Genomic DNA, 23,602 nt, shown 5'->3' on the forward strand with positions numbered 1-23,602 from the left:
GCACCATTGTGTTAAGTATTACACATAATGTATCTGTGACTCAATGCTCAATGCCATGAGGCATGTGATAAAGAAGCTATTATTAATCTGCAACATGCACAGATTATATCACCATGCCACAAAAGTTAAACGAAAGCTCAAACTACATTGAGTTAACAGCATATAGATATAGTTCCACAATCAAAAGGCTTCCTAGTACGCCGCAGATCTCAATCTCAAACATGATTTATAGTATTTAGTTCGACAGCCGAGCGCTAATAGAGAACACCGAAAAGAACGCTTTCCCGTCAGTCGAAGGCCGACTGAATTTAACTATTTGCAACGCTAATGAGTAATAAACTAACCTATGGGGACTGAAGTTCAGTATGCGACAGTTTCCCCATTCACTAACAAAGTAATGAACTCCACTGTGGCACATGCGGCACCATAGCAGCAGCATTCTGTGAAGTGCAATGCCTTCGCTTCCAGCAAAAAATCTTCATCAGCCTGAGATGGACAGCAGCAATTAACCTTTTGAGAAAGCTGGCATCGCGGCCACTCTAATAATGAAGAGCCTGGGTGCTTCTCGCGGCAGAGGAGCACACTGGTTACCCATGTGTAAAAGGGGCAAGGTAAGTGGATGGACTAAATGGCCTGAAAGGGAAACTTTGGGATAATAGAGACATGTGCTCAGTCCACTGACACACCGGTCTACCAGACATCTCATTAGCAGCAATTAGTAATGACACAAAACGTAGACGTACAAGCACTAACCCATTCAGGCCTGACGTCGGGAAAAGAAGAAAAAAAAGGTTTCTAAATCATGACAATTTTCTGAAAGATTTGAGGCACATTTTAACGATTTTTCAAAAATAGCAGACCTACAAGTTCATAGCGCGGCACTCGGTGCCGCGCTATGAGCTTGTAGATCTGCTATTTTTCAATAGCTAAATTATAACATAATGTATGTAACCACCAAAAGGGGTTCCCGCTCAAAATGGGTTAAATACACACACCACAAGTGCACAAAAACACTATAAAAAGAAGTCCAAAGCGACACTCTCATTCCCACAGTGAAATAAGAAGGTTATCCCCCCCCCCCCCTTACTAATTATGAGACTCATTCATTATGAGAGAGAATCAGGCCGAAATGGCCCGGCCGCTGGCAGCCCCAAACTCCAATCAGGCCGTAAATGAGGCAGAAACAAATAGACTGAACCCGGTAATGGAGGACTCGCTCCCGACATGCAAATTCCCAGCATCCTTACAGAACATCAGTGACTATACCTCGAGTGCTCAGCTTGTACTGCTCGTCACAGGAAAGATTGAAAAAGAGAAAAAAGGAAATACGCCGTACTAGAGAACGAGGGCGAGGCCAACCTGTGCAATCTGTGATAGCATCACATGTTTTAATTGGGAAGAAATTGTAAAAATTCTTCTTTTTGAAACTTTTCCCAAACTAGAGACGCCAGGGTTAAGCCGTCCTGAATATAACATATGTGACTAAATTTGACTGAGGGACTGCCATTGGATTCTTTTGAATTTTCGTTTTTTCATGTCATGTGAAAGCAGGGAATCATAGCTTCAAATTGACATATTGGTTGTTCAGTTTGACCCACCAGTTTTGGAGATATGGCTTATAGAATAATGTCTTGCAGAAAAAAGCGAATTGAGAAAACAGGCTTGAAAGGTTCACTTCTGTGGTCTCTAACATTACATTAGCATAACATTAGCATTTATTTCATATTTACATGTCGATTTCAGCTCTGACACTTATTTTCTCCTCTGGTGAAAAGCTGGAATTTGCGCGATGGCAGTCTCTCAGTCAAATCTGGTCACATCCACACGCGATCATATCAAAAGCAGAGGCATATCAGTAAATCCAACCCTGAGGACAATGTTGGAAACTAAAAGCTTCATTTCAGGGTAAAGGTAACCATTCTGCGCCGTTACCATTTTGCGACACTCAGGTCAGGTGAGGTGTGTATGACTTTTCAGTTTTCATAGAGGCCCAGGAAAGTCGGCAAGGGACTTGTGTCCTTGTCGCTGCACTTGCAAATGCTACCGGCCGGTTGTGTGTGTGACGTTTGTTCAGCAGGGTGGGTAACAGGGGAAGATAGCGTGAACCTCCCCACGTTCAGGCTCTCTCCCAGTGAAACTCCTCACAGTCAGGTGAAAAGAAGCATCTGGCAACTCCGTGTGTGTATTGGAGGAGGTATGTGACTATCTGCTCCCTCCCCGGGACCACAGGGGAGGTTGGCAGCAACGGGAACCAGCAGGACACACGAGGGTAATTGGCACTGTCTAAATTGGGAAGACGATGAACAAGAAAGGGTCTAACAAGCGCGTGGCTCTTGGACTTCATGTGGCCGGTCTATGGCGTCACTCGTCTATGACGCACGCCTCCAGCATTTGGCCAAAGTTTCATCCCTAGAAGACTTCCATTATATATATATTATATCATTTTTGAGTGGTGTAAACCACTCCAACAACTGGCTTTGTACCCGTGTCTGTTCGTACCAAAAAAAGCGATGTACCCTTGTCTGTTCGTACCAAAAAAATCACACCCGTGTGAACTGAGTGGTGTAAGGTTTTATATAGCATGATCAGCTGTGGTCTGACGTTTGGCTAGGTAGGGTCGTCTTCTGATGTGATGATTTGTGGAGTTTTTGTCCGATGTGAGGTATTATATAAGGTAAGGTATTATATAGCCTGATCAGCTCTGATCTGACGTAATGAAATCACACCCGGATGTGATTTCACAACTGGCTTTTTTTGTGCAGAAAAAATGAGCATGGTTGCTACGGTCATCCAGTTCACCCGGGTGTGATTTAATTACGTCAGAAGTTATTTTGAACATAGCAACCATGCTAATTTTTTCTGCACACAAAAGCCAGTTGTAGGAGTGGTTTACACCACTCAAAAAAAAGCGATGTACCCGTGTCTGTTCGTACAAAAAAAAGCTATGTACCCGTGTCTGTCCGTACCAAAAAAAAATCACACCCGTGTGAACTGAGTGGTGTAAGGTCTTATATAGACTGATCAGCTGTGGTCTGACGTAATGTCTGACGTAATGAAATCACACCCGTGTGAACTGGGTGACCATAGCAACCGTGCTCATTTTTTGAGCACAGACAGACACGTAAACTAACAAAGCCAGTTGTAGGAGTGGTTTACACCACTCAAAAAATGAGCACGGTTGCTAGTATGGTTCACACGGGTGTGATTTCATTACGTCAGACATTACGTCAGACCACAGCTGATCGGTCTATATAAGACCTTAGACCTTACGTTCACACAGGTGTGATTTTTTTGTCTCCACCAGGCCAAAGGCATGTGGAGAATACGTTTTACACTCCATCCGTGTGTGTACAGCTAATCTCCGGGAACCGTTGGCCCGGTCGATGCCAAACTGTGCACACACTCCCTGGATGCCAACGACAAACCTCTGCCCCAAATATTCCACAACGGTCTGTTACAGTGCCACCATGAGGCCGGCTATTGCAAAAGACATTTCTTTACATTTCCCGTACCCATTTCATCCATACATCGTGCAAATCGGTATACACTATCTCCACAGTCATCAACACGGACCTGTCTGGCTGTCTGCTTCCCCATATTCTATCCCCATTAGCTAAGATTGCCTTCCAAAGTTTGCAGGATTGGACCGTTTTGAACAAAATGCCTCAAATCATGAACACAGCGTGCGATTTCCGTGAAATTATGCACACACATTCCCACTAGGCCGAGGAAGAAAGGCCACTTACATTTTTTTTATCAGCCTCATGGTGGCGCTATAACAGGCCAATTCATGTTCTTATACCTATAAATGCACTGATCTGTGTACAACATGTACAACAGGCGCTAGGGCTGACCCAAAAAATTAGAATATTCAAAGCTTCGTTCGATGGCAGGGGATTCGAACTTGAAATAAAAAATCAACTATTTTATTAATAAAAAAGCCCCCCCTTTTGGTCCGCGAGCCAGACCCTATTGGTCCGCGACCCTTGCCTGTGCCTCGCAGCGTACTAGCGGCATACATTTTTCCTCAACGTCTCCTCCGTCCTCACTCGTGTTAACAACAAGGAAGTCAACACGTGCAGCTGCAGTCATGCCGTTCAAGAAGGAAAAGAAGTGTGGTTGCATTTTAAAATATGCAAAGATGACCGGGAAAAATAATGAGACACGGAAGTCAGAAGATTTAATATATAATCCCCCCTTCATAATCTATCGGTAATTCGTTCTGCATGCTCCTTTAAATCAGCTGTCTCTCTCCATATCTACTCCCTTCACTCTCATCCGCTGCTAGCTAACTCACTCACGGCCACATTCAATCAGGTGCTCCTTTTAAGCAGTCACTACTCTGTCCTCAGTCTACATGTGGTTGTTCAGATGTCAGCGTTTAAATTCACTGAGCACTATAACTATAACCGCAGCCAGCCAGCGGTGTTGTTGAGCAGCCTGCACCGCTCAGTTCACAAGGGGGTGATTTTTCGTATTGCTTGACCCCGTCTTATTGCTGCTTGCAGCGATAGTTGCTCATTGCCTTCCTGCTTGGCCACCATTATCGCTGCTTGCAGCTATATTTTGTCTTTGTTTTTCTTTTCTTTTTTACCCTTTTAAAAAGATAATGAGAGCTGCATTGCACCGATAAGGTGGCAACAAGTTTATGATGAAAGCGCAGATTATGTTTCCATTAAAATATGTTAAGCTCACTATTAGGTGCATGTAGAGTGAAAAAGCAGTGTGCACAGAATGTTTGACCTTTAATATAGTTATTATACTTAGGTGTATTAAGCTTATTGTTTCCGTCAGGCAGAAACATCACATCTCCAGATTTCTTTGTTTGCCCTACTTCGTTGTACAAGAGCGTCACACGAGTGAAAATAGCAGATCGGCAAGTTCACAGCATGTCGGTTCACAACACATTGTGAACTTGTAGATCTGCCATTTTGGAATGTTTTTTCAAATAATCAAAAAGTTTCCACCCGACAGCGACAATATCACTATGCTTTGTTGTTCTCCAAGTCTAGGCCGCATATTTAATTCATTTAATTAACAAAATAAAGTGCAGTAGCATAAATTACTTCACACTTTTGTTGTTTTCACACGGTTTTTGACACACTGTGTTCTCGATCACACCCCTGCACTGTGACTCCAAGTTGAGAAAAAGGCCACGGGTGGAAAAAAAAACAATGCCTTTTTGACAAAACAATGCCTGTAATTATCGCAGGCTGACACAATGAAAATATATATTCTTCTGTGATCTTACAGTACTGTATGTACACATATATTTGTATCAGTTTCTATTTCCTAGCATCTATTACAGTACTGTACATGTTGACGAATGAACATTTCAGAACATATCTGCAATGCACTGTGTTCCGCCAGGTTTTATATTTAGCAATTACGCGGTGTGTGCGATACTCCGTTCTCCACATGCCTATGTCTCTTCCGTTATGTGATTTTAAAGTCATTTCTTAACCCATTGATACCTGAGGCTGAATCTGGGAACGCCTTCTAGGGCCTGACCTAAGGTTTCTGAAAACCTTCAAATTTTGATTCATTATTTTTTTAAATAGTTTTTATATAATATGTTTTTTCAAAAATAGCAGACCTACAAGTTCATAGCGCGCCACTCGGTGGCGCGCTATGAGCTTGTAGATCTGCTATTTTTCAATAGCTAAATTATAACAATAGCTGATGAGACACAGAGAGAGCGCCGGCATCAAGGGTAGAACAACGTATAGGTTGCACCAGGCATCAATGGGTTAAGGTATAAACTCGAAAAACCTGTGCAGTCGACGCCTTCAGAACATAATTATGATCCGTTTATAACCCAAGGATTGTGCACATAACACATAAACAGAAGACGACGAAAAAGATACTCCTTTCGCACGAATGCACGTGCAACTCATTTCACTAATCTTGTGATTCGTACTGTATACCACACACATACTGTAGACTCTGAGTATACTTTCAGACTGGAGGGAATGATGAAACTCAATCAAACCTTCTTGTGGATCTCAGCGTGATTGATGACTTTGTGATGGTTGTCCTGTCCAGTGCAATTACAGTTGCAATCAGGTACTGTAGACACAGCCTGCAGACGTTGTCGGAGAGCAGCCGCAGAGCAACAGAAAGATGCCACAACGAACGCTGGGAGTTTCCACGTTTGACACACCGGAGACGCCGTGCGGGACATCTGTGAAGATACAGAGAGGCATTATTAAGCACGTAACTGACTCGAGTGCACTGTAAACACAATTTTAAAAAGTTGATGTGGTATCAGTTTATCAAACACAGGATAAGATGTAAATTCCTTTGTGCAAGCACATACCTAAGAGTGTCGTCGTGATGAATGGCAGAATGTCTTGGTGTCATCCTGTCGTCCTGGTGATGAGTGGTGGTGAATGGTGGGAGCTGGATACGCATCATCAGTAGTGTATCCTTGGATCTTGGGATGTTTCGGCCCTAACACTATACACCCTCCCCAAGGTGGCCAGCTACAGGCTGATCAGACCTGAGCTTGCGTTAATCCAGACTCGTCACGAGAAAGAGAGCCATGCATGGCAAACTTCTCGTGGGACTATGCATGGCAGGGGCGTCCTATTCCCTGAGTCAAGCCAAAGCTGACCGCATACCTCCTGGCTTGCTACTTCGGTGCCCAGCAGGGGTCTTTCCTCCTCATAAAAAGCCACTGGCTGCTTCTTTCGGCTGCCTCCGATAAAGCTTTGATGGCTGAGCGCTGGTTCTGGCCTCTGACTCCCAGGTCTGCAAACAGTCTGGTGGTAGATCTTGCCACAAACCCTCTGCTTCCCACCTCTACTGGGCGGACCTCAGCGTTCCAGCCGCGGTGTTGTGCTTCAGCAGCGAGCTCGGCATAACGGAGGTGTTTTCGCTCATAAGCCTCATCCACTGCGTCCTCCCAGGGTACTGTGAGTTCGATGATGTACACCTTTTTTAGAGAAGGGGACCAGAGCACCAGGTCAGGCCTCAGGGTGGTTGTAGTAATCTCTCGTGGAAAAACCAGCTGTCGTCCAATATCAGCCAGAATCTTCCAGTCACGGGCTAAGCGTAGCTGGCCTCGCTCAGATGGTGTGGAGCAGCTCCTGGTCACCTTAGCCCCCTCCCGGACAAAGGTAGTTGCCCGTTGTTGGTTGGATGCTGGTGGTGGTAGGGAGTTGGTGGCAGCTCGTTTGTCCTCCAGGGTGGATGCAAGGACCTTTAGGACTTGGTTGTGACGCCATGTATAACGTCCTTGGGTGAGACTGGTTTTGCACCCTGAGAGAATGTGCCTGAGGGTGGCTGGCGTGGAACATAGGACACACGCCGGGTCTTCACCAAACCACTGGTGAAGGTTAACTGGTGTTGGAAGGACATCGTATGTAGCTCTGATGGAAAAGCTCAACTGCCTCGCTTCCATGGCCCACATGTCCTTCCAGCTGATCTTCCTCCTCTCCACACTGTCCCATCTTGTCCACTGTCCCTGTTTGCCAAGAGAGACTGCCTTGGCCCACCGTGCAGCCTCCTCCTGATGGCGTACTTCCTCCACCACCATTTTCCGCCGTTCTGGTGCTGTGGCCTTACTCCAGGCTGGGGGGTGGGCTGTTAGCCCAAGGCCTCCTCTTCCTTGCTGGACATAGCCCACAATGTCAGCATGTTTGAGGGCTGCTGTTGCTTCCTCCACTGCTTTGGCTGGTCTCCATTTGCGCCCAGTTGCTAAGCTTGGTGCATTTTTGCTCACCACTGTGTCTCTAGATTCATTCAGTGTCATCTGGAGTCTTGTTTTTGCACACTTGAACTCCTCTGTGAGACTGGTGAGGGGCAGCTTGAGGATGCTATCTCCGTAGAGGCCTATGGTGGTAAGGCATCGTGGAACTCCAAGCCATTTCTTGATGTAGCCTGTGACTGTTCTTTCAAACTTCTCCACAGTTGAGATTGGTACCTCATAAACTGCGAGGGGCCACAACATCCGGGGTAGGAGTCCAAACTGCAAGCACCAGGCCTTTAGCTTTCCAGGCAGTTGGGTGTTGTCAATGGACAGTAGGCCACTGCTGATGTCCTTACGCAATTGTTGTACCTGGTCTTTGTCCTTCAGGCTTGCATCATACCACCTGCCAAGGCTTTTTACAGGCTGCTCAGACACTGTTGGGATTGGGTCTTCTCCGATGAAGAATTTCAGGTCAGAGAGCACTCCCTTCACGATTGAGATGCTTCGTGACTTGGATGGTTTGATCTTCATACGGGCCCAACTGATGTTCTCTTCCAGCTTTCTGAGCAGCCTCCTGGTGCATGGAACGGTGGTGGTCAACGTTGTAATGTCATCCATGTAAGCTCTGAGCGGAGGGAGGCGCAGACCAGAGTCAACCCGCTGTCCACCTACAACCCACTTTGAGGCTCGAATGATGACCTCCATTGCCATCGTGAATGCCAGGGGTGAGATAGTGCATCCTGCCATGATGCCTACTTCTAGGCACTGCCAAGAGGTGGTAAAGTCAGTGGTGTTGAAGCAGAACTGCACGTCCTGGAAGTAGGATTTAACCAGGGCTGTGATGGTGTCTGGTATGTGGAAGAATTCGAAGGCAGACCACAAGAGTTCATGGGGCACTGAGCCAAAGGCATTGGCAAGGTCCAGAAAGACTACATGGAGGTCCCTTCTCTCCACCTTTGCCGTTTGGATCTGGTGCCAGATCATGCTGGAATGTTCTGAACATCCGGAGAATCCTGATATTCCTGCCTTCTGTACAGATGTGTCGATGTACTCGTTTCTTCGCAGATACTCGCCCATCCTCTGTGCAATGACACTAAAGAAGATTTTGCCCTCAACGTTTAGTAGGGAGATTGGACGGAATTGGCTGATGTTCACTGCATCCTTCTCCTTTGGGATGAGGACTCCACCTGCCCTACGCCACACTTTAGGTATTATTTTCTTCTGCCATGCTGTTCTCATAAGCCTCCAGAGAAACCTCAGGACATCTGGTGCGTTCTTATACACCTTGTATGGGACTCCGTTTGGCCCCGGGGCTGATGCTGTTCTTGCTCGACGCACTGTGTTTTCCACCTCTTTCCATGTTGGGGGGCCAATCGGAATGTGATGTTCAGGGGGATCAATTGGTGGGATATCTGAAGGAATGGACAGATGTTCATATCGCCTTGGGTCAGAGTGTGTTGCTTTCAGGTGAGCCTCCAGATCAGCCTTTGTCGTTTTTAGAGCTCCACTTTTTTCCTTGGTGAAGATACTTTTTAGGAACTTGAAGGGATCTTTATAGAACCGTGTTCTAGTATGTTCTTTCTTCCTTCTACGTTTCCGTAGGTTCTCTGCTCTGCGGAGGGATGCCAGTCGAGTTTTAATGTCGACCTGGAGCGCATTTATGCCTTCCCTTTCCACTCCAGAGGCTTTTTTCCACTGTTTCCTTAGTTGTCTCATTTCTAAGACCAGGCGCTTGATCTCCTGCTGCCTCCTGGAAACGGGTGTGGTTGGAACCTTTCTCCCACCTGACCTTTCTTGCACTCCAAAGCGTTCTGACCCATATTGATAGATGATGTCCCCCATTCTCTCCAACTTCTTTTCCACTGTCCCTCGAAGTTGCTCGAGAGACAGGGTCAGGTCAGTATTGATAGTTTCCCACAGCTTCTTATCCACAGCACCGGGCCACTTCACATGTAGTTTATGCCCTGCTAGTCGCCTCTCGACTGCAGGTCTAGAAGGTTGGGTCGGTTCTACCGCTGTTGTCATCAACTCTGTGTTTGCTTCCTCCACGACAGTGGTATTGATGTACTGCAAGCTATGGTTTGCGTCCGGTTGCTGTACTTCATTCGACTGATTTGATTGCTTTCGTAGAAAGTAATCAATGCGAGGCCTCTGTCTCTCTTCTGTCAAACACTTCTTCTTTCCCTGGTGAATTCTCAACCCCAAATATGATGTAACCTTCGTCCAGCCACAGGGACATATCTGCTGCTTGTGGCCCGCTGTTGTGGCTGCAGCTGCGGCAACTGCTGTGGCACTCTCTTGCGCTGTGCTCTCGTTACTCGTAGTCGTTTCCGGTCCAGTCGTTACCATGATGTCAGCCGATGAGTCATCTTCCGCCCCCGCTCTCGCAGACTCTAGGGGTGTTCTCTTTTGTCGTCTTTTCGTAGCTATAGCGGGTGATTCCACATGCCAACGGCATGGGAAACTACAAACATGGGAAGCTAGCCCATGCCCGTCCCAGTGGGGTCTATTTCCTCCTGTCAGCTGTCTCTCCATGCCGCCACAAGGACTTTCCCCTGTCGTCAGCTGATCTTTCTCAGCAGTCACTGGACACAGAACTCTTACTTTATTACTTTAGGTAATTGTTTCTTTAACCACTCCTAGGTGCCAGCTTAGGTGCTCACAACGCATTGCATTGAGGTGTTTTATTTATGCATTATGTTTTTTGAGTGGTGTAAACCACTCCTACGACTGGCTTTGTTAGTTTACGTGTCTGTCTGTCTGTCTGTCTGTACCAAAAAAATGAGCATGGTTGCTATGGTCATCCAGTTCACACGGGTGTGATTTCATTACGTCAGACATTACGTCAGACCACAGCTGATCAGGCTATATAAGACCTTATACCACTCAGTTCACACGGGTGTGATTGTTTATTGTTCTATATTTAGAGTAGCCAATTATTTTTACCCCTTTTTATCTCCCAATTTATTCGTTATGCCTCCCCACATTTCTGTGTTGCCACTGCTATTGTACCCTACCGGCTCACTTTCGAGTGAGGAGCCCCCACCAGGAGAACATAGGACCAGATCATCCCACTTCTCCCGTTCAACTTGCTATGCCCCAGGAGGATGTAGGAGTATGTGGCTTGCCTCCCCTGAAAACAGGCAATTTCGTATGTTCGTATAGATGTTCGGCCAAACCGCATTTGAACGCCTATAGACTCCGCAGTGATACACATGTATACTTTACCCCTATTCCACAGTTTTGTGCTATCGTTCTTCACAAAATTCAGCAATACCTGTTTGGTAGAGGTGCCGTGAGAATCCCTCAGGAACTGAAGCTCACACTCATTCGTCAAAATACCCCTGACCTTTAGATGAGTAAATTGTTATGATTTGCTCAATCCACTTGTTGGCCTTGTCAAAGACATGCAAATTAAGTCTGACTCTGGTTACACATAAAGCTGCTTTCCCAGCTTTGGGTTTCTGTGTTAACCAAGCCCATTTGTGATGATTTGATTGGCTGAGCACGGAATGTGATGATGTATGATGATAAGAGCACCCCTCACTTAACACAAGTGTGATTTTTATTTATGACTGTCAAATAATTTCAGTCATTGTGTATATTGCGTATAGCATTTTTATGTTGGGCTTGACCCCGTCTTATAGCTGCTGGCAGCTATAAGACACTGTATATATGTCTATATATGTCTAGTAAAATGCCTTCTTTTGCAGAGAAATGTAGTTGTTTGGTTAAATATCTTGACTGCAATGCAGTATATTTTTGGCAGGCAGACATTTTTCACCACAACTGCATCAGTGGTGGGTGGAGGACATGTTTACTAATTGCTTGTTGATCTAACTACTGTCTCTTCTACAGATAATTCTCATTCATGTTTACATGAATTACAGGAACATGTGTTAGTCTTCAATTTACACATTCCAAAAAACATTGTTCACAATTCTATCACTGTTTAAATTTCCATTTATCTTTGCCTTGACTGACGCCATATAGTATTGCTCTGAACTGGTATGGAAATAAGTCTCGCTGGAATGCCCTCCCCAGATCCTTACCCTAAAAACTTTACCATACCAAATGCATGCCTAAACGTAACCATTATTAACAGTGCCAAACTGTTATGACCCTGGGGGTCATGTGTTATTTCTCTTGGTGGTGTGATTCCCTGTATGTCTTTCTCCTCCTCACGTGTGTGTGTGTGTGTGTGTGTGTGTGTGTGTGTGTGTGTGTGTGTGTGTGTGTGTGTGTGTGTGTGTGTGTGTGTGTGTGTGTGTGTGTGTGTGTGTGTGTGTGTGTGTGTGTGTGTAGTTATTGAGTGATTGGCTAACAGCTGGTGTGAGTGGACTGAGAGGTGTATGACCCAAGACTAAAATAGCAAGACATATGCCATAACATCTCTGGTTTACTTCCCATATATGCGTGAAGTAGGTGGCCGCCTTTTTAGAAGACCGGAAGCAGGTTGGAGTCTATAGTAAAAGTATTGGAAATAGGTAATACTCCCGTAAAGTAAAAGTACTTTAAATGTTACTTAACACGGAGCCCGCCAGAAACGGTGAACAGAACACGGAGGGTTAAATTAGTACCCTAGCCCGCTAAACACGAGACTGTCGTGTTCCAGGGTTTACATTCTTTAATCCATGTTTTGATCCGATTGTATCGTTAGCCACCAGTTGCTAACACACAACAACATCAAGTAGGACAGTGGCCGCGGCCATTTTGAAAATGTGCGCGCATCCACTTCCATTCTAAGCACTGCATTCAAAGCCGTATCTCAGAAACAACATTGAGGGGCAGTTCCTGGCCCAGACAAGCATTTTCAACGGCCTGTAGCAGGCGCTGTGATACCCGCGGCCGGGTTTTTCCACCACCGACCGAGAGAACAACCACCGGTCAAGACACCACACACACAGTTTGTCACTGTAACATGCGATTACGGATATTTGGCTCTTCAAAGTTTAAGCGTTACGCGCGATAAAACCTTGGCAATACGCTATTAATTAATGGTGGCGGGTAAGTAGAGTACTTTTACTTGAGTAAATGTACTTAGTTACTTTCCACCACTGATGGAAACCATGGAGATTCTGATATGCCCATATATGGGCATATCAGAATGCCCATATATAGCAGTGCTGGAATATCATACAAACTGAGTGCAAGCTCAATTGTTGTCATTTTGCCTTCAACACAATGCCTCACTACAAATCAAATATTGAAAAGCACAGGGAAGAAATATATATGCAGACAGAAAACGATGTCAGAGATCCACATGGGAGTCATGGCACTGTGAAATCATGTCTTGTTTTTTTCCCTGTTTATATTTTCTCCCCTTGATTTAGTCACAGCTGGTACCCCCCCCCCCCCCCCCCCCCCATCATGTTAGTTCCCTGTCACTGCCAACCTTAAAATACCGTTGGTCTGGGGAGAGCGTATACATCCATATCTCCTCCAATACACATGGAGTCACAACCTGCTTCTTTTCACCTGAAAGACTGTATCAAATGCGGACGGACACGCCAGGGATGTGCAGAGGATGTTAGAGAGGCAGGGGCTGACATTTCTAAGTGACTATATCGAAAATAGACAATCTCCCAACGCGCTGTGAGCTTGGAGATCGGCTATTTTCGGTGCGTGTGATATCACACCAAGCATAATCTAGCCAATACTGGAGATGTGGTACGGCATGGATTTCTACACAGACAGGGCAATTCTCTCAACATAAAATGCTCAAGCCCCCTTTGGCGTCTACGCGTGCACTGTGCACGAGCCTGGAACACACTATCCCTTCGAGTTCCAGGCCCTGCTGAGCAGGCAAGCCGACCCACCTGTAGGTGGGTCGACAGGGAACGCTCTGTCCCGTCGGCAGTGTTGGAAAAGTCAAACATGGTAATATATTTATTACCTATAGTTACAAAAAATATATGTTACTCCCTGCCAAAAATAACTAGGTACTTACTTTACTTAGTTTATTTTTTTCTCGCCCCCAGTAATTTAATCTTTTGTCCACAAAAGTATCACACAACCCAGTTTGTTCCGGACAGTTTAAGGCCCGCCCTTCCGCATCCTATAATTCACACGTACTGACTGTACAAACAACTGCGCATTGTTTCCGTATCTACAATAGATCCAGACGGATCAGCAGGCTGCAATGTTTCTGTTTGGATGTATGAGATGTCAAGGCCAAAAAGTAGTTTTTTTCCACTCAGGTGTTCCTGCATAACTTCCAGGTATGATGATGATGTCACGCGCATATTATTACTCAAAATAATAAGACTAGTTACTGGAAAAACGTTATATTACTTTAAGGAATACGTTACTTTAGATACTTTCCAACACTGCCCCATGGCTTCAGTTCACACCCACAAACACAGCTAAGTGGTTTTATTAGAGCGCCTGGCCAAGCCAGATTCACAGATTTCCAGGTCAATTATTGTCTCCACCAGGCCGAAGGCATGGGGAGAGAGTATGGTTTGCACTCCGTCCGTGTGTCCGTCCTTCCGTCCGTCCTTCCGTCCGTCCTTCTGTCCGTCCGTTATCAGCTAATCTCCGGCGCCGTTGGCCCGATCCATGCCAAACTGTGCACACACACTCCCTGGATGCCAATGATGAACCTCTGCCCCAAATATTCCTCAACGGCCTGTTATAGCGCCACCATGAGGCCAATTTAGGCAAAACACATTTCTGTAGATAACTCGTACACATTTTATCCATACATCACACAATTCGGTATACACTATCTCCATAGTCATGTGATCAACACGGATCTGCACAATTTCCCATCTTCCATCCTGATTGGCTAAGATTGGCTTCCAAAGCTCACATGATTGGTCCGTTTCGAACAAAATGCTACAAATCACAACACAGTGTCCAATTTCCATGAAATTATACACACACATTTCCACTAGTAGGCCGAGGACGACATGCCACAATCTTTTCCCCAAATCAGCCTCACGGTGGCGCTATAACAGGGCAATTCCTGTTTTTACCTATAACTGCATCGATCTGTATACAACTTATGTATGGCACTCCCTAGAGGCCATGGAAAAACATTTTCCCTGCATCCCCCCACATCTGCCGGTTATAGCGCCACCATGAGGCCGATTTCTGCAAAACACATTGTTTATGTTAGTCGCACAGATTTCATCCAAATCTCACGCAAATCGGTACACATGATCTCTGTAGTCATGTGATCAAGACGAGCCTGTTGGATTTCTCAGACTCTACAATGATTGGCTAAGATTGCCTTCCAAAGTTTTCAGGAGTAGCCCGTTTTCTACAAAATGCTCATGTCCTGCTCATCCAGAATTCTATCCTCAGAGTTGCTATGAGTGATCTGGCTCTGCATTTCTCCAACAAAATGAAGAAGATTGTTGCAACAAACAAACAAACAAACAAAAAAAACATTTTGCCAAACATCACACACACTCCTATCCTCCTGGTGGAGACTTGTTCCCAGAAGGGCACTTTTTCTAGTTTCTGCTGTTATTATTGAACATTACAATACTAAACTTTTACACTGCTGTCACTTTTCTTGAAAAAGATCTAAATCTAGTCTAGTCTGGAAACATTTAAGAGGCATATCTTCACATAAGAAATACTATAATACTATATCTACAATGCAATGCTAATAAATTAAAGGTTTCATGACATTCATTTTAATTTATTATAATTTCTCCTAAAAAAAATGTCACTATCGCTTTAAGCAAGGTAATAGCTGTATTTTCAGACACCATGTATAAGATGAGTGGATATTAGACTGCTGACATCCAATATAGCAATGCATTCCCCCAATAAAGATCAGACTGAACAGTAGTAACCTATTTTCAAAACTCCTCGGCCTCCTTGAAATCACTATAAATCTCACCTAAGATAACCTACTTTTTGAGTACAGCGCTGGCATGGAGCCTGTCTTTTTCCTTCTTTCTTAAAAAAGAATGACTAGATTTTCATTTTCCTCTACATCTTGACCCTGGAGATATCAAATGAAACTCAGTGTTTTGATAACTGAAACTTATGATGGTGATGGTATAAGAAGCACTGTCACAAGATCCCCACAGCTCTCCGTTAGCAATACTAAATAGGATGGTACGCTATCAAGAGGAGTCACAAGTGTAGTGAGCCAGAAGGGTAAACAACTGGATTGAGGTTGTTTAGCCAACTATCTCGCAAAGCAAACTATGCCGATTATTTCCTCAAATGCAATTAAGTCTGCATAAATAATTGGATTTCATTTTTCATCGATGCTCAAGGCTGTGTGTGACTTTTTGAGGTATGATCTTCTATGACATCATTAGAAGAATGCGTTTTATTCACCAATATAAAATTAACTAAATGATAAAAATAATAGTGAAATAAAATAAAACATGAAAATATCAATCTATTGGAGCATGTGCTCCAGCTTAAAGAAATGTGAAGTTGCCTGCTCATTGAAACTATCTGAATAAAGCATGAAGTCTGCTCTAAGGCTCAAGGTTCCTCAGGCCCAGACAGAGTTGGGCAAGACAGCTTTTTCTGTCAATCGCCCAACTTCGTGGAATGAACTCCAAAACTCTTTAAAGGTGTAGTGAAATGAAAAATACGTTTTTCACACTTTTAGACCATCTCCGTGGTCATCATATGAGCATACCTAACAATGGATGCCAAAAAAAATGGGAAAATTCTCATTTGTGTGTGTTTCTATATCAAAAGTCCATAAAAATATTTTTTTTATTACTTCCTGAAAACGAAAACGTGCTGCGTGATGACGTGTCGAGGCCAACATCGATAAGCCAATAAAAATGAAGCTCACCCGTATCCTCTCCATATGTGCGCATCCGTGCAGCACAGCTGCTATTGATTACAGAAATCCTCCGTTTTTATTCCCATTCCAGATAACATCCAGACAGTGTATTACTCGGTTTCAACTTAATCATCACGCTAAAATATGTATCTGAAAACATTATAGGGTAGAAATAAGCCACATAACAGTAAACTGGTACAGTTGGCCGTCTATTTGATTTGTAAACAAACACACCACGCTGCTGCGTATAGCATAGCAACAGTCCCTAGCTACCGTCCCATCGCTTGAAGGGATGGTTCAGAAACTTCAGACTTCAACTTGAAACCGTTTGAAACTTCATAATAAAATGTCCACCATTTCCGTTTCATTACACCTTTAAAACTGAGCTCCCTTCCATCCTTCGGTCAGGTCAAGGCTCAAGGTTCCTCAGGCCCAGACAGAGTTGGGCAAGACAGCTTTTTCTGTCAATCGCCCAACTTCGTAACCTGACTCCGCCAGATTGCGGCAGTATTGAGTTCACCAGTTCCCTCCTCCTGCCTGCATCTGGGATCTCTCAAGCATAAACAATGAACCCGGACGCAGCGGAACAAACATTTGATATCTCCATAATAATTTCGAGTTGTAGTCTTGTTAGGTTGTGTTTACGTTGCGCTGTGGCACAGCTTCAATATGTCATAACGTCTCGCGTTGATCCCGCCTCTAGCGGCCTCATACAGCCGCATATCCGCTCCGGCCAGAATTGGACCGGAGTACATCATCTCCGCCTGAGAGTTCCCAGACTCTCCCTGCTGGCAGAATGCAAATGTTGTCCAGCACGGGGAGTGGTTTCACCAGGCTACCAACTTCGTGGAATGAACTCCAAAACTCTTTCAAACTGAGCTCCCTGCCATCCTTCGGTCAGTTCAAAGGAATGCTCCAGAACATTTTTCACCATGATTGCTCCTGCTTCAGTTGATCTATTTTACTGATGGTTGTTCTGTATAAAGTTCCTTTGTAATTTATACTGATTTATAATGTTGTTTGATGTATTGTTTTTTGACTGTATTTTGTGTATTGTAAACCTCAGCTACATTGAAAACTAGAAAAAGTGCCCTTCTGGGCACAGGTCTCCACCAGGAGGATAGGAGTGTGAGTGTGATGTTTGGCAAAATGTTTAGGAGCAATATAAACGTGTGTGTGTGTGTGTGTATGTGTGTGTGTGTGTGTGTGTGTGTGTGTGTGTGTGTGTGTGACGTGGCTTGGCCTGTTGTAGCGCCACCATGAGGCTGATTTGAAAACTGTCAAGTGGCATTTCTTCCTCAGCCTAGTGGGAATATGCATGCACAGTTTCACCGCAATCGGACACTGCGTTGAGTCGTTGTGGCGATTTGTACAAAACGGGTACAAAGCGGGCTACTCCTGAAAAGTTTAGAAGCCAATCGTAGGCAATGGTGGATTATGAGAAATCAAACAAAGCCGTCTTGATCACATGACTATGGAGAGCATGTGTACCGATTTGCGTGAAATTTGGATAACATCTGAAGGAGTAATATTAGAAAATGTGTTTTACATATGTCGGCCTCCTGGTGGCGCTATAAAGAGCAGATGTGAAAAATTCCAGACAAAGGTTTTTCCTTGGCCTCTAGGGAGTTGGCATACAAAGTTATCCACAAATCCGTGCAGTTGGAGGTAAAAACACTTTTCGGCCAGTTATAGCGCCACCATGAGGCTGAGTTGAAAATGTTCACGTGGCATTTCTTCCTCGGCCTAGTGGGAATATGCGTGCGCAATTTCACGGAAATCACACAATGTGTTCATGATTTGCAGCATTTTGTTTGAAACTGAGCACTCCTGCGAACTTTGGAAGCCAATCTTAGCCAATCAGGATGGAGTCTGAGAAATCTGAAAAACCCGTTTCGTTGAATGGCTCTAGAGAGACTGTGTACCAATTTGCGTGATGTTTGGACAAAATCTGTAGGTGTACTGTCCAAAAACTTGTTTTGCACAAAGCGGCCTCCTGGTGGCGCTATAACAGGCCGTTCTGGAATTTTTGGGGCAGAGGTTCATCGTTGGCATCCAGGGAGTGTGTGTGCAAAATGTGGCATTGACCGGGTTAACGGTGCCGGAGATTAGCTGTTCACAGACGGACACACGGACGGACGGACACACGGACACACGGACACACGGACGGAGTGCAAAACATACTCTCTCCCCATGCCTTCGGCCTGGTGGAGACAACTCTCTCCCCATGCCTTCGGCCTGGTGGAGACAACTCTCTCCCCATGCCTTCGGCCTGGTGGAGACAACTCTCTCCCCATGCCTTCGGCCTGGTGGAGACAATGAGGGCCTTGCCCACTGTATTCAGAGTATAAATAAAGGTGATGATGATATAATTCAGAAGAAGAGATGCTTAAGGACACACAAAAATGGTGCATGTATGTTTGAAGCAAAGAGCCTCTGGTTGCATTCAAACCGGACTGAGCCCATTTAGGCCCAAGGCCCTGATTCTACAAATGTCTTCTAAATCCTATAGTCCGGCAGGCGACAGGCTTCTTTTGTTTAAAGTGGGAAATTTGGTATATAGTCTTTTTTATTGGCCTAAAATATTGTCTATATGCATACATTCATGAATCCACTTGTTGACCGGCTGTTAGTATTGGGCAATCTTTTTTTATAGGGGTTTCTTGTGACCCTACCATTAACATCCTATGGCTGGCAAAAATGGCAAAAATGTTCCTTTACTTTAAGTAGCATGTGACATGTAAAACGAGGGTTTTTTCATGATTCCGAATCCATTCCAATTTTGTGCATTCGTTTTGCACAAAATACAATCCTTGGGCTAAAAGCAGCTATAACCACTTGCCCAAAATGTGCTGACTTCATCACATTTGTCATGATGTCTATGGCCGTTTTTAGCCCAAGGAGTGTATTTTGTGCAAAACTAATGCTTGGAATGGATTCAGAATCATGAAAACCCCCTAGTTTGACATGTCACATGCTACTTAAAGCAAAAGGAAAGTTTGACATTTTTGACATTTTTGCCGGTCAGCAAGTGGATTCATCAATATATGTATATAGACAATATTTTAGGCCAATAAAAAATACTATATACCAAATTTCCTGTCCACCTCGGCTGCCAGACTACTAAAGGTTTTCTGAAAAACGTGTTTCTATAGCCTATCAGTGATTCTCCAAACTTTTTATGTCAAAGACCCCACAAAATCATATCTATTTGGCCGTAGACCCCCATCTCAAAATATCTTGTTCCAGGGATCACCAGAAGCAAAGATTTGAGTTAAAAATCACACTTGTGGCACAGTTGGTAGTGATGTCGCCTCACAGCTAGAAGGTCCTGGGTTCGATTCGCTGTGGGTGCTGGCGGCGTGTTTCCTCCTCTGCGTCATCAGTGCCCATACCCGAAGGCGGGGTTGGCGAAAGGGCCTTTCTGTGTGGAGTTTGCATGTTCTCACCTAGGGTAGGTACCCTCACAAAAACATGCAGTAATCCTGGTCTCTAAGCTGCCTCCCCCTGGCCAGCCGGGGCGCCTGATGGAGGGGAAAGGAACTGGTTGGAATAACGTGTTCCTTCCACGCGCTACGTCCAACCAGGGAAACTCCCCCCTGTCAGGTGTAAAGGAGCAACTTGGACACTCAAGTCCGTTGCTCTCCCCATGTCCCCCATATATGGGGACTAGGTTGGCGGAGGGTGTGTAGAGCCCAGGATCACATTAGATAATTGACACAGGGGCGAAAAATGGGTTACAGAATCGTGGGACGAAATCACACTTCGCATCATCGCAATGATGAGGGACTTGGCTTGGCTATCTTATGCACAGCGTTGTGTGTACGTCTGTCCGTATGAGCACGGAATCGATGACTTTGATCAGCTGATGTACTGTATGATGATCTCATCATCACAAATCATACGGACATACATACAAACAAAGCTGTGCGTAGGAGCAGCTTAACCTGACTCCGCCAGATGGGGCAGCAGAGAGTACACTGGGTTCCCCCCTCCTGCTCCGGAGCATCAAGTCTGCCTGAGAGTTCCCAGATGGGAGCAGGAGGGGGGAACCCAGTGTACTCTCTGCTGCCCCATCTGGCGGAGTCAGGTTATAGGAGCAGCTAGCACAGTCAATGATGTGCACCCATTTTCAATATTGTTCAAAAACAGCAGATCTACAAGCTCATAGCGGGACACAAAGTGACACTATATGAGCTTGTGTATAGCTGCTATTTTTGAATAGCCAAAGTATAAAATAACGGTTAAAGTGGCTACACAGATGCTTTACCGGGTGTAATGAGTAAATGGTATTTTCTCTACCAGGTGAGCCACCGGGGCTCCACTGCCTGCTGATCGCCAGGTCATCCTGAAAGTGCTCAAATCCTACATCTTCCAGTGCATTGTGCGAGGTAGGGCCATGCGGAGACCAAATTGGATGGGCAGGTGCTCAAGTTCCATCACAAATAGCACATCGAACAATACTTTAAAACTCCATAGTCTAGGGTCGGAGGAGCTATACTGTATGTAAGTCCTGCAAGGTTATTTGTGGTGTCCTGCTTTAACCGACAACATAATAGTACAGGTTTCACCATTATTATTATTATGTCTTATGTTGAAGTCCGATAAGTAGGTCTACAGAAACTGAAACCGTTGGAAAATGAGAACAGGAGGACTAGACTAAAAAGCACAACTTTGGCACAACGTTATACGATGTGAAAACCAGGAACCGTGGAAGTGACTCATTTATCTCATGCTGGCCGTGCGTGCGTGCGTGCGTGCGTGCGTGCGTGCGTGCGGCTACCTGCCTCCAGTGAAAAAGTACTTTAATTTAATTTGGTTATATAAGATTGATTGAATATTGTGTATGCCTCAATAAACCAATGTATGCTACTTAAACTGCTTAATTGTAGATAAAAACAAACAGATTAGAATCAAACCATGGTTCATCATTATTCTTAATGTGTTTTAAGCACTTGGGGAGGGTCAAGGGAAAATATGTTTACATGTCACCGAGGAGGGTCACTGCTCTTTTATTCCACAGCACTGTGGAATCCTCGAGTGACTCATTCTAAAATAAATAATGAAGTCCCTTTTAAGCACATTGTTCTGCTACTGCCATAGTTCTTGTTTTGTATAAGTGAGATATTGATAACGTGTACACGAATACTCAAAGTGCGAGGGGTAATCAAGTCATCGTATCTATAGAGCTGTCTATTCATGTCCCGGTCATGGCCACACAGCCAACCCAAGGTACGGCCACGGAGCAGACTTGGGGACCCAACGCAGCTCCTCCAAGGAAAACAAACAAATTAACGGAGCTGAACGTGAATCCCCCCCACCGCCCACCCCTTTTTTTTCCCTCACTGTATATGTTTCTTTTCCCTTTTTACCTCCTTTATGATGAATTCCTGTTCTGTCTATAGAAGTGTCTATTTGTACGTCTCTAAATGTTTTTGATGATTTGAACATGGTGGACCCTATTGGAAACAAGTGTAATGCTTAATTGGGTCGTCCACTCACAGTTAACAGCCTTTGTATTGAGTTTGTGCTTGAAATGTACTGTAATTCTGCAAACTGTTAATAAATTATTCAATCAATCAATCAATCCCCCAGTGACATTACATGAGGTTCCCCTGTACTGCACTGCAGGGGTTTTCAACCCGGGGGTTGGATTTATTTTATGTATTTTCTCTATTATTAACCCAATCCAAGCCAAGGAAGGTCAGGTTACGTTTTATGTTATAGTGCTTAAAACGTAACCTGACGTTCCCCACCTATCCAATAAATATAGTTTTTCTATAAGTTATTCATGCATCCCTCTTTTATCCATCCGGCGAGACAGGTCGCCGCATTTTGGAGCACCAGGTAACTTCTCCAGGTGCTCCTCTGAGTACTAGACCAAAAAAAGTTGTGTGCAGCCCTGACTATAACCCCCAGTGCCAGGACGTAATTTTGTGTCTTTTTTTTTTTTCTTCTTTTTTTTTTTTACAATAGAAACGCTGGCCACTGGTCTGCGTTTCTATTGTAGTGCACTGGCATGGATTGTGTTTTAAGGTTATTGTAGCAGTCAGTTTGTATTGGGGCCCGGGGGAGGGGAGGGGGCGGAGCGGGGGTCGCGAGACATGGCTAAAGCATTTCCCGGGGTCCCCAGCCAAAACAGTTGAGAACCCCTGCTGTGCACTACTACTGCTGCTGCCGCCGTTACTGCTGCTGCTGCTGTTACTACTACTGCTGCTGCTGCTGCTTCTGTTACTACTACTACTACTGCTGCTGCTGCTGCTTCTGTTACTACTACTACTACTGCTGCTGCTGCTGCTTCTGTTACTACTACTACTACTGCTGCTGCTGCTGCTTCTGTTACTACTACTACTACTGCTGCTGCTGCTGCTTCTGTTACTACTACTACTACTGCTGCTGCTGCTGCTTCTGTTACTACTACTACTGCTGCTGCTGCTGCTGCTGCTTCTGTTACTACTACTGCTGCTGCTGCTACTGCTGTTACTACTACTACTACTGCTGCTGCTGCTGCTTCTGTTACTACTACTACTGCTGCTACTGCTGTTACTACTACTACTACTGCTGCTGCTGCTGCTGCTGCTTCTGTTACTACTACTACTGCTGCTGCTGCTACTGCTGTTACTACTACTACTACTGCTGCTGCTTCTGTTACTACTACTACTACTGCTGCTGCTGCTACTGCTGTTACTACTACTACTACTGCTGCTGCTGCTTCTGTTACTACTACTACTGCTGCTGCTGCTGCTTCTGTTACTGTTACTACTACTACTGCTGCTACTGCTGTTACTACTACTACTACTGCTGCTGCTGCTGCTTCTGTTACTACTACTACTGCTGCTGCTGCTACTGCTGTTACTACTACTACTACTGCTGCTGCTGCTGCTTCTGTTACTACTACTACTACTGCTGCTGCTGCTACTGCTGTTACTACTACTACTACTGCTGCTGCTTCTGTTACTACTACTACTGCTGCTGCTGCTACTGCTGTTACTACTACTACTACTGCTGCTGCTTCTGTTACTACTACTACTACTGCTGCTGCTGCTGCTTCTGTTACTACTACTACTACTGCTGCTGCTGCTGCTTCTGTTACTACTACTACTACTGCTGCTGCTTCTGTTACTACTACTACTACT

The 23,602-nt window shown here is 44.9% G+C and overlaps 1 protein-coding gene across 7 annotated transcripts in view; it reads right to left on the reverse strand.

The window, feature by feature from the left end:
* LOC306924140 (uncharacterized protein) overlaps positions 1-23,602 on the reverse strand; it is a 328,928-nt gene that overhangs the window by 201,147 nt on the left and 104,179 nt on the right. For all 7 annotated transcript variants that reach the window (XR_013790128.1, XR_013790129.1, XR_013790130.1 and 4 more), the window contains one exon: positions 5,993-6,184. Coding sequence is in view for 2 of the 7 variants with exons in the window: in XM_079502507.1 (XP_079358633.1) it covers positions 5,993-6,184 (192 nt within the window). In the remaining 5 variants the exon portion in view is untranslated. The remainder of the gene's footprint in view (positions 1-5,992; positions 6,185-23,602) is intronic.

The sequence above is a fragment of the Electrona antarctica genome (assembly GCF_951216825.1).
Source record: "Electrona antarctica genome assembly, chromosome: 1".
Taxonomy (NCBI): Eukaryota; Metazoa; Chordata; class Actinopteri; order Myctophiformes; family Myctophidae; genus Electrona; species Electrona antarctica.